Genomic DNA, 11,578 nt, shown 5'->3' with positions numbered 1-11,578 from the left:
TTCGTATGCTTAGATGGGAGCAAAATAATAACCAGGTCGAAGGCATGGGAGACAATTTGGAGGGAAGGAATGGTGCGGGGCCCATTGGTGGCAATGGTTTGAATGAGAGAAATGATAATATGGTGGAGGTGCTAATAATGCAAATGGTGGAAATGGAGCTAATGAGGTAGATGGGCCACCAAGGCAATTTGACCCTCGGTCTTTGGAGGAATGCGCTCGACCGACTTGGGATACCACTCCTTCTAGTATCCGGTATCCACCTATCAACTCCAATCACTTTGAGATCAAGCCGGCTATTATCACCATGATCTCCAACTCCGTTGTGTTCCATGGTTTTCCTCACGAAGAGCCAAATGTGCACATTGCTTCATTCTTGCACATTTGTGCTACTTTTGATATTCATGGTGCTTCACGTGATGCAATTCTCTTGAGGTTATTTCCATTCTCTTTGAGGGATAAAGCTAAAGCATGGTTGATGTCACTTCCCCCCAACTCCATCACTATATGGGAGGAGCTCTCGAAGCAATTTCTATCTAAATTTTTCCCTCCGACGAAAGCGGTTTAAATCCGGAATGATATCATGACTTTTTCCCAATTTGATCTTGAATCTTTCCATAAAGCTTGGGAGAGGTTCAATGCTATCTTGAGGAGTTGTCCTAATCATCGACTTGCGGAGTAGATTGTTTATCAAGCCTTTTATTCTGGATTGAGTACGTCAATGAGGCAAATGTTAGATGCAGCCGCGGGTGGTTCTTTTATGACTAAATCTCAGGAGGAGGCCCGAACTTTGCTTGAGAAGGTTGCCAAGACAAATACTTCTTGGCCTACGGAGAGGCCACCACAAAGGCAAGGCAATCCAAGAAATGCCGACGTGATGACCGCCTTGGCCGCTATGGCTAAAAAGATTGATGCTTTAACGATGAATTCTCCTCAAGGAGTGCATGCGGTTCAAGGAATGCCTATAGTGTCTTGTGATTATTGTGGTGCTAGCCATCAAACCGGAGAATGCTTGATTACTAATGCATCTTCTTCTCAAAGTGAGCAAGCTAATGCTATTGGAGGTGGGCATTACAATCGGCCAAGAAATTATCCATATTCCAATTTCTACAATCCGAGATTTAGGAATCATCCCAATTTTTCTTGGAGCAATACTCAGAATGTGCAAAACCCTCCTCCTCAACAAATTCAACCCCAAGAGAAGAAGAGGGACATTGATGAAATGTTTGCCAAGATGGCCGGGAGTATGGAGGCATTAGCCAATAACACAAACAACTTCATTAGCAAGATCGATTCCGCATTACAAACTCAAGCATCATTGATTCAGAATCAAGGGGCTTCCATTAGAAATCTTGAGATACAAGTGGGGCAACTAGATAATGCTTTATCATCCAGAGAAAAAGGGGGACTCCCTAGCCAAACGAAAGTGAATTCGAAAGGGAAAGATCATTGTTATGCTATTACTTTACGGAATGTGAATCTAGTGAAAACTGCTACTGATCTAGATGCTGAAAAAATGAAAAAAACTAAAAAATGTAGAATTGTAGGAAAATGCAGCTGAGAAGGCACAGAGCCCAGCTCCGATCGATCAGACATCATCCCCGATCGATCGAACACCAATCCCAGCTAAAGTTGAAATGGAGTCAGAGCCAAATTTCGATCGATCGGACCACTGCAGATCAAGCTGAAAACTCTGAAAAGTTGCACCAGAGTAGGAACGTGCAACCCCGATTTGCAGTTGAGTTGGATTGGCCTGATAGCTCACTGCCAGCACCTCCAGTTAAAGCATATGTACCTCCAATTCCCTTCCCACAAAGGTTGAAAAACACCAAGAAGGAGTCTCAATTCTCAAAATTCCTCGAGGTGTTCAAGAAGTTACAGATAAACATACCTTTTGCAGAGGCTTTGGAGCAAATGCCTAGCTACGCAAAGTTTATGAAGGGAATTCTTTCTAAAAAGCGGAGGTTGAAGGACTATGAGAGTGTCCAATTGACGGAGGAGTGTAGCGCGATAGTGCAGCAAAAACTTCCAATTAAGAAGAAAGATCCGAAAAGTTTCACCATTCCTTGTACTATTGGTAGTACGTTGATTGAAAGGGCGTTATGTGATTTGGGAGCGAGTATTAATTTAATGCCACTATCAATAGCCAAGCTCATTGGTTTGCATGAAATCAGCCCCACTACAATGTTTCTTGTCATGGCGGATCGATCTATTAAATATCCCCATGATATCATTAAGGATGTTCTTATCAAGGTGGACGAATTGGTTTTTCCAGTGGATTTCGTTATTCTTGATATGGAGGAGGATTCTAATACTCTAATTATTTTGGAGAGACCTTTCTTGCGTACGGGGAGAACTCTCATTGATGTGGAAAAAGGCACTTTGGTGTTGAGAATTGCGGATGAACAAGTCACATTCAAAGTGTTTGAAACCACCAAATACCCGGAAGACGGAGAATCTTGTTTTCGCATAGACACCGTGGATCATATCTTGACTCACACTTATGCTATAACTTCTTGCCAAGACCCTTTTGAGACTTGTTTGGTGAATGAGGATGCTCTAGAGTGTGGTGATGATGATGCGGTGGAGCTTATGCATTGCTTAGAATCTATGAAAGAGCCTAAACCGAGAAGGTTCCAGAAATTTGAACCTCTTGGTGTCTTGCCTTCTAGACCACAACCAAGTATTGTGGAAGCTCCTACACTTACATTGAAACCTCTCCCGTCCCATCTTCGATATGCTTACTTGGGTAGTTCTAATACTCTACCGGTTATTATTTCTTCGAATTTGAATCCGGAGGAAGAGGACAAGCTTTTAAGAGTGTTGAGAGAGCACAAAATGGCTTTGGGGTGGACAATAGAGGATATTCAGGGAATTATCCCCACTATGTGTATGCACCGTATTTTAATGGAGGAGGACTATAAGTCTTCGGTGGAACATCAACGACGATTAAATCCCAATATGAAAGATGTGGTGAAAGCTGAAATTTTAGAACTTATTGATGCGGGAATTATTTACCCCATTTCGGATAGTTCTTGGGTAAGTCCGGTGCAAGTTGTCCCCAAAAAGGGTGGAATCACGGTGGTGAAAAGTGAGAAGAATGAATTGATTCCCACCCGGACTACTACCGGTTGGAGAGTTTGAATTAACTATAGGAAGCTCAACAATGCCACTAGGAAAGATTACTTTCCTTTGCCTTTTATTGATCAAATGCTAGAGAGGCTTGCAGGGCACTCTTATTATTGCTTCTTGGATGGTTATTCAGGGTACAATCAAATCCCCATTGCTCCGGAGGACCAAGAAAAGACTACCTTCACTTGTCCTTTTGACACTTTTGCTTATAAAAGGACGCCCTTCGACTTATGCAATACACCAGCCACTTTTCAAAGGTGTATGATGAGTATTTTTAGTGATATGGTGGAGCGCACAATTGAGGTATTTATGGATGACTTTTCTGTTTTTGGTTCATCAATTGATTCTTGTTTAAAAAATTTATCCATGGTGCTTCAAAGATGTGAAGAAACCAATCTACAACTTAATTGGGAGAATTGTCATTTCATGGTGCAAGAAGGGATAGTCTTGGGACACCGAATTTCACAAAATGGCATTGAAGTGGATAGAGCTAAAATTGAGACTATTGAGAAACTCCCTCCACCAACTTCGATTAAAGAGGTGAGAAGTTTCTTGGGGCATGCGGGTTTCTATAGGCGTTTCATAAAGGATTTTTCCAAAATCACAAAGCCTTTGTGTGAACAACTGTTGAAAGATGTCAAGTTTCATTTCACCAAGGAATGCTTGGAAGCTTTTACTACTCTCAAGGAGAGACTTACTACAGCTCCTCTCATCACTTCTCCGGATTGGAACATTCCTTTTGAGCTCGTGTGTGATGCTAGTGATTATGCGATGGGAGCGATTCTTGGTCAAAGGAAGAATAAAATTCTGCATGTAATCTACTATGCTAGTCGCACTCTCAATGATGCTCGACTTAACTACACAACAACGGAGAAAGAACTCTTGGCAGTTGTCTTTGCTCTGGACAAGTTTCGATCATACTTGATTGGTTCCAAAGTCAATGTTTATACCGATCATGCAGCCTTGCGTTATTTATTGAAAAAAGGAAGCCAAGCCAAGGTTGATTCGATGGATTCTTCTTTTACAAGAATTTGACTTGGAAATTTGGGACAAAAAGGGATCCGAGAATGTGGTGGCGGACCATTTGTCTAGATTATTGGAAGGCCGGGAAGAAGTCAATATTCCTATCAAAGAAACATTCCCGGATGAACAATTGTTCGCTAATCATTCCTCTCCAACTCCTTGGTATGCTGATTTTGTGAACTTTTTGGCCAAGGAGATTTTTCCTCCGGACTTATCTCACCATCAACGAAAGAGATTCCTTCATCTTGTTCATTTCTATTATTGGGAAGAACCTTTCTTGTGGAAGCAATGTGCTGACCAAGTTATTCGGAGGTGTGTTCCGGAGGAAGAGATGATTAGTATCTTAAGACATTGTCACTCATTTCCGTGTGGTGGTCATTTTGGTGGTAACAAGACCGCCGCTAAAGTCTTGCAATTCGGCTTCTATTGGCCTACCTTGTTTAAGGATGCCCATTCATTTGTTCTTTCATGTGATGAATGTCAACGCACGGGGAACATTTCAAATAGAAATCAAATGCCCTTAACCAATATCCTTGAGGTGGAGCTTTTTGATGTATAGGGCATAGATTTTATGGGGCCATTCCCTAACTCTTTGGGAAATCACTACATCCTTATGGCAGTTGACTATGTTTCCAAATGGGTGGAGGCCATGGCGTTACCCACACCAATGATTCAAAAGGGGTTTTGAAGAAGAACATTTTTACAAGATTTGGCACCCCGAGCGCAATTATTAGTGATGGCGGTACCCATTTTTGCGACCGGCAATTCAATTCCTTGCTTGCCAAATATGGCATTACTCACTAGGTGACAACTCCTTATCATCCTCAAACAAGTGGCTAAGTGGAGATTTCTAATAGAGAGTTGAAGAAAATTCTTGAAAAAACGATGAATGCGTCAAGGAAGGATTGGTCTTTGAAGCTAGATGATGCCTTGTGGGCTTACCGTACAGCTTTTAAAACTCCTATTGGCATGTCTCCTTTCTGCTTGGTATTTGGGAAAGCTTGTCACCTCCCGGTTGAATTGGAGCACAAAGCCTTTTGGGCTATTAAATTTCTGAATTTTGATATGGCTAGTGCGGGAGAGCAACGTGTTTTGCAATTGAATGAGCTAGATGAAATCCGCCTTGATGCTTATGAGAATGCAAAAATTTATAAAGAGCGGACTAAGAAATGGCATGATAGTCATATTGCTCGGAAGGAGTTCAAGGTGGGGCAACATGTGTTGTTATTCAATTCAAGACTCCGTCTATTTCTGGGCAAGCTCAAATCAAGATGGTCGGGTCCTTTTCTAGTTACCGCGGTGTTTCCTCACGGAGCCGTTGAGATTAAGCATGGAGCAATGGGGACTTCTTTCAAAGTGAACGGGCAGAGATTGAAACCCTACTATGAAGCTGAATTTTCTGGAAGGAAGGTCACTCTTCCTCTCCAAGATCCACAACATTGAGCAAGCAAGAGTCGGGCCATCGACTATAAACTAGGCGCTTGTTGGGAGGCAACCCAATCGGGGTAACTTCGTTCCATATTCTCTTTTAAATTGCTTTATTTTCATGTTTTTATATGTTTTGCTTATGTTGAAAACTACCTGGGTTGGTCATGAAGTGTTTGCTGCAGGATATACAGGTCAGTTGAAAATGAGACAGAGGCAAAATCCGATCGATCGGACCAGGTCAGTTGAAAATGAGACAGAGGCGAAAACCGATCGATCGGACGCGTGGGCCAGGGTTTTAAAAGAACCCCAGCCCGCGTAGCGCCCCACAACTTCTTCATTCTTCTTCCTTTCTCCTCTTCTCTCATGGTATCTGGTACTCCATCACCCATTTTTCTACATTTTTCTTTCAATTCCACTTGCACTCACTCACTCTCCTCACTTTGGCTACCCTACATCCCAGGTATGATGCTTTTATTTCTTTTAGGTTTTCAATTTTGAGATGGTGTGCTGCCCTTGGTGCATTGTTTAGAATTTGGTGGTAGGTTGGTAAAGTAGTGCTTAGAAGTGTGTACATTGCTATTTGTGGTTTCTAGATCCATTTCCTCTACAATACAGAGGGGACCATGGCAGTTTTGAGTTGTTTCTTGCACTTTGTGAAGTGTGCACACAACATGTTTGATAAAATGCCTCACCCAATTTTCTTGATTTGAAATTGCAATTTCACGCACCATTCTTTGTATGCTCACATCCATATTCCATTTTATATATATTGATCATGTTGCGTTATGCATTGTGTGAATTTGGTGCCAATTTGTACATTTTTAATTTTTGCGCAAAATTGTATTGCATTAGGTAAGGGCTGCGTTATGTGTTGAAACTCTTGTGGAATGGGTTCTTGTGGGGATTTTGATTGTAGAGTGTTAGTGGTTGATTTGAAAATGCCAAATGTCTCGGAACTTGTTGTCTTTGTTTTATCTACCTTTTGTGTTATGTTCTCATTTCTCTTCACTTCTTGCAGAATGGGACGATGCAAGGCAGTTGAGGCATCCGGCTCTACTACTCCACCACCTTCACCCAAGCGAGCGCGTGGCGCTAAAAAGAAAACTGTGGTTCCTCCGCGGCCACGGCCTTCTGAGGATAGCTTTGCTTCACCCCGCATTGAGAGTGATTGGAGGATACACAGTGACATAATGGACTAGCCACTGAATGCTTGGGCTAAGGCATACTTACGTCGTGCCCAGCTAAATTTTCTGTGGAACTACCAATATTTCATGCTTGATGTCTACTCAGCCTTAATCCGTGCTTTCTATCGTACTCTACGCGAGATTGATCTAGTAGAGGGCGAGGATGGTCCCGCCCGCTATACTGTGTAGGTGCCAAAAGTCGACCGGGGAGCAGTTTCATATACATTCACTATTGCAGATATTTGTACTGCTCTTGACCATCCAACTGCTTACTTTGAGGATCTTCATGTAGGTCCTCCTGTAGAGGTGGACCACACTACCATGTTCCACACCTTGGTCCCAGATCCAACGGTCCGTCAGAAGAACAGGCATGCTGCTACACGCGGCTCTATTCCATCGCGCCTCGGGTTATTGACAGCATGGTGAAGAAGAATTTATGGCCACATGGCCATAAATCTGAGAGGTGAGGCCCAGCTTTGGAGTTGCTTTACTACTTCCATCATGAGTGTTGGTTTGATGTGGGAGCTTATTTTATATGAGCCATGCTATAGTGCGCGACGGAGGTGCGCGAGGGGAAGAAGTTACGGTTATTCTTTCCACAGTTGATCACTCGTCTATCCCTGGCTGACTGAAATCTGCGAACCGATCATCTTCCTCCAGCTGATGATACTGATGTTGAGCCGATAGATCCCAGTGCTCCATCCAGTTCTGCTGATCCCCTTCCTGCTCGTCCTATTGAGGAGCGGTTGGATGCCATTGAGTTGTGTCAGATGGAGACCTGTGACCAGCTGGCTGCTATTAGTGGTCAGCATTCCGAGATTATAGATCTTTTACGCCAATTGTCTATGTAGTCTACATCAGCACCAGCTGCTCCTGCTACTGCTACTTTTGAGCCTACCATTGCTCCTCTTCCATCTAGGCGACGTTCTTTCTGAGATCACCCAGGTTGTTTTGTTCCTCTCTTCCCTACTTTGTATTTACATTTGAAACACTGAGGACAGTGTTCACATCTAGTGTGGGAAGGAAATTTTTCCTTTTATTGTGTTTTCCTTTTATTTTTCCTTTCCTTTGGAACTCTTGAATTTTATGGTAGTGTAATTTTTCTTTTAAAAGTTTAGTGTTACTTTCCCCTTTCTATGATGCTTACTATTGATGTGTTCATTGCATTGGAGATGAATTGATGAATTGTGGCTTAGAAATTGATGTTGTTGTTCAAATTAAACTTATGGCCAAAGGATCAAATTGAAAACTTTTCGGTAGTTGCACATCCATTACTTAGCAAATTGTGGAGACTTGAACCAATGTGAGTTTTTGAGGCATTCGTTTCTCAATGTGTGATGAAAATCAACTATATTGTTTTTGTTCCGCTCACTATAGTAATTGTTTGATCTCATTGTCCTTCATTTTGGTTACTTGCTAAGTATTCATTACATGACATTACATCCTAATCACTTTCTTGTGGGAAATTCAATAGTGTTCTTGAAAGATGAGAGTAAGGCCATTTTTGGATCGATAAATACCTTTCTCACCCTATCATATACATGTTATCCATTGCACCTTTATTTGAAGCCAAACACTAGCCTTTTGTTTATAACCATTTTCCTTCTTCTTATTATTGTGGAGAAAGAGTTGTTTATCTTAAATGAGAAGTTGGGATAGTATATGCCGAATTTATTGGACATTGAGGGAGTGTGGATGCATGTTGTGATTCTCTTTTGGAAGGAATGTGGGATGTTGATCGGTGGGAAATTGAAAATACTGTAAGAAGAAACATGCAATTATTCTTGAAAAAAAAATCTGATGAGAATGGAATAAAAATGCATGTGCAATTGGTCTTACATTGTACATTTGATTGTGAAGAAAAGGGAATGATGGAGGAATGAAAAGATAGTGAAGTAGTGGGAAGTTTGAATGATATTTCTAAATTTAATGTTTCTCCACTTATTCAAAATTTTGTACCCTTTTCCCTTCTCATCTAACCTTCACCTTACATTACAAGCTTAAAAAGTCTCACTTGATTTTGAGAATACCTTGGTTTGAACACAAGTTTGTGAATAAGGATGTAGGTCAATTACTTGGTTAAGTGACATCCATTCATGAGATCATTTAATTTGTTTCTTAAGCTTCCATTGAATTATTGCATGTGGGAAATCTGATTTCTTGTTTACATTATTCCGTCCACATGCACTTGAGAGAAACACTTAGCCATTTCAGTGCGATTTTGCTTGTGAGTGAATATCTGTGAGGCTTGAATTTGAAGCTAAGAGCTTTGTAATGTGCAGTGTTTTCTGTTTGAGTTTGATATATGATCCCAAGGCTACTTGGCATTTTATAGAAGATTACTGAGCTACAGTTTTGTTGACGATTCTCTTTTGTCTTTGAACTACTTTCAGTCCTGAGATTGTGGGAAAGTTGTAGTTTTCATTTCTTCTTGATTCTAGACTTACTCGAGGGCGAGCAAAGATTAAGTGTGGGGATGTTTGATGTGTCAATTATATACATATAATTATACATCCTTTTACATGTAATCTTACTTTGTTTAGAGTAGTTTTGGAATTAATTTTGCCTAAAGAGTTGTTATTTGCTTATTTCAGGTGGCGGAGCGAAATGGATGGAAAGAATCAAATTTGGAACCAGAGAAGAAATCCGATCGATCGGCCCATTGTCCGATCGATTGGAAAGCTTTGAAGTTGAGAAGACCTGAGAGAAAATCCGATCGATCGGGCTTGGTGTCCAATCGATCGGCCAATCCCAATTCGCGATATTGAAGATGTTTAATTGCGAAATTACCCTAAAATCAAGTGGGTCCATTTCAAAACGACACAGACTTGTTAGAAAAATGACTTTAAGGTTTTTGAGAGTATAAAAGCATAGATTTTTAGGGTTTTAGGGACTTTTGGACTTGGAAGCAAAATCAAGGGTTTTGGAGACTTGTCTACGGCAGCCATTGAAGCTTGAGCAAGGGGATCCAGGGGTTTCTCTTTATTTTTTACTTGTTCTTGTATTTAATGACTGCCATTTTGGATCTTGATTTGTATTCCTTGGTTTTGAGGAACTAATCCTCTAACTAGGGGTCCTAATGGAACCCCTCTTTGAAGATTGAATGAGATTGGTTTATTATTCTTGAATCTCTCTTTGTATTGTTGATTCTCTATGGATATGCTTATTGCTTTCAAATGCTTCATCACCATTTGGATGATTTTGAGCCTAGGTTGAGACCGAAAGGATATGCTTAGGGTTGCAAGAGTCCATACAGAACATAGGTTGCATGAACTATAGGAATATAGGTTTATGACTTATGCAATCGTTACATGATTTCCATTGTTCTAAACGGGTTTTCAATATAAGAATCCGAGTGTTAGGAATAACAGAGATTTATATTGAAAACACTTTTGATGTACCTAGGAATAGAACATTGAATATGTTGGGAAATCGATTGTCAACAATTAAATTGAGAATTGGGAATTAATGAATCAATGGAGTTCAATTGGAAAAGAGGTGGTGATATTAGGAACCCTAGTGTTTACTTCTCTTGAAAACTCAATTTCTTATTGTTGTTTGGTTAATTACTCAATTTGTCATTTATTTAGTGATCTCTTAATTACTTGTTTAGCATTAGATAAAATACAACCAACAATTCGCATTTCCATCTTAGTGTGATAATTACTTGGATTGACATTGAATTGAAATTGCCAATATATCTTCGTGGGAACGATACTGTATTCACTCTTTATTACTTGTGCAACTTATACGCTTGCGAATAATTCACATCAAGCATGAATGTCATCATCAATGAGAACGTGATGTATAAAGATATAGAAGTAGCAGTTCTTGAAAGTACAAGTCCTATAGTTAAGGACAAACAATTTGCAAGTCTAGATGATCTTGGTAATCATGATGGGTTCAATGAGAATGAAGAAGGCCATAAGTTGATATTTCAAAATATGTTCATGAAGTACCAACTCTGAAAAACCAATTTCTATTCATTAAGTTGAGCCAAGTACACCTATTTTGAGGAGGTCCACCAAAGAAAGAAAAACACCAGTTGGGTATTGTCCTTCTTTGAACTATATCATATTAACTGAGTGTGGTGAACCTGAGTGTTATGATGAGACATTGAATCATGAAGAATTTGGCAAGTGAGAGTTTGCAATGCAAGATGAAATGGATTCTCTCATATCTAATCACATATGGAGTTTGATGAGCTTACCTAAAGGTAAAATGAATTACATAACAAATGGGTTTACATACTCCGGCTTCTTGTCATCTCTTCTCTGGTCATCTCGTTTCCTTACTTATTTCAACCTGATCGACAAGACTCCTCGATGTTATTCTTTTGGGAAGGGAGAAAGAGTGATATTCTTCCATTTTCCAATAGTCTCTATCGAGTTGATGTATTTCTCGACCCGAGCTAAGAGTTCTTCCATGTTTCAGAGACATTTGGAGAGCAAACTTTGGAAACCTTCATGCCAAACTATCCAGATCAATGCAACTATGAAACTATTTCCATTGGGACTTGGAGACGTCTAGACATTCTCAGGTGAACCTGGTGATGAAGTCACGAAATGATTCATCGTGACCATGTTGGAGATTCGTAAGGCTAAGATTGGTCTTTCTTGGCTTCCGAGCACTAGCAAAATGTGTCACAAACTTTTGAGATAAGTCTCCAAAGCTGGTGATGCTATGGTGAGGTAGGTTTAAAAAACCAAGTCCTTATTGCATTGTGAAGAGAGGCTGGGAAAGCCTTGCATAGGGCCACATCTTGGCTCTTTGAAACTCTATTATTGATCTGAATCCCATGACATGGTCAAAAG

General features: G+C 40.4%; 1 protein-coding gene and 1 pseudogene across 1 annotated transcript; both read left to right on the top strand.

The window, feature by feature from the left end:
• The first annotated feature begins 757 nt into the window (after positions 1-757).
• LOC119991476 lies at positions 758-4,711 on the top strand. The gene is made up of 6 exons (XM_038837822.1): positions 758-946; positions 1,555-1,788; positions 1,879-3,127; positions 3,263-3,386; positions 3,705-4,057; positions 4,158-4,711. The coding sequence occupies exons 1-6, from the start codon at positions 758-760 to the stop codon at positions 4,709-4,711; spliced, it is 2,703 nt and encodes a 900-aa protein (XP_038693750.1).
• A 77-nt stretch (positions 4,712-4,788) lies between these two features.
• On the top strand, positions 4,789-7,190 carry LOC119991474 (annotated as a pseudogene).
• The last annotated feature ends 4,388 nt before the right edge of the window (positions 7,191-11,578 follow it).

The sequence above is a fragment of the Tripterygium wilfordii genome, chromosome 22 (genome assembly GCF_013401445.1).
Source record: "Tripterygium wilfordii isolate XIE 37 chromosome 22, ASM1340144v1, whole genome shotgun sequence".
Classification (NCBI taxonomy): domain Eukaryota; kingdom Viridiplantae; phylum Streptophyta; class Magnoliopsida; order Celastrales; family Celastraceae; genus Tripterygium; species Tripterygium wilfordii.
This window is presented reverse-complemented; position numbering and strand designations above follow the sequence as displayed.

Bases quoted from the DNA above. Each gene is read 5' to 3' on its own strand.
- LOC119991476 (XM_038837822.1), top strand. From the start codon at position 758: ATGACTAAATCTCAGGAGGAGGCCCGAACTTTGCTTGAGAAGGTTGCC. The intron at 1,789-1,878 runs GTACCTCCAATT...AAGAAGTTACAG, and splicing joins CACCTCCAGTTAAAGCATAT to ATAAACATACCTTTTGCAGA. The intron at 3,128-3,262 runs GTTGGAGAGTTT...ATGGTTATTCAG, and splicing joins TCCCACCCGGACTACTACCG to GGTACAATCAAATCCCCATT.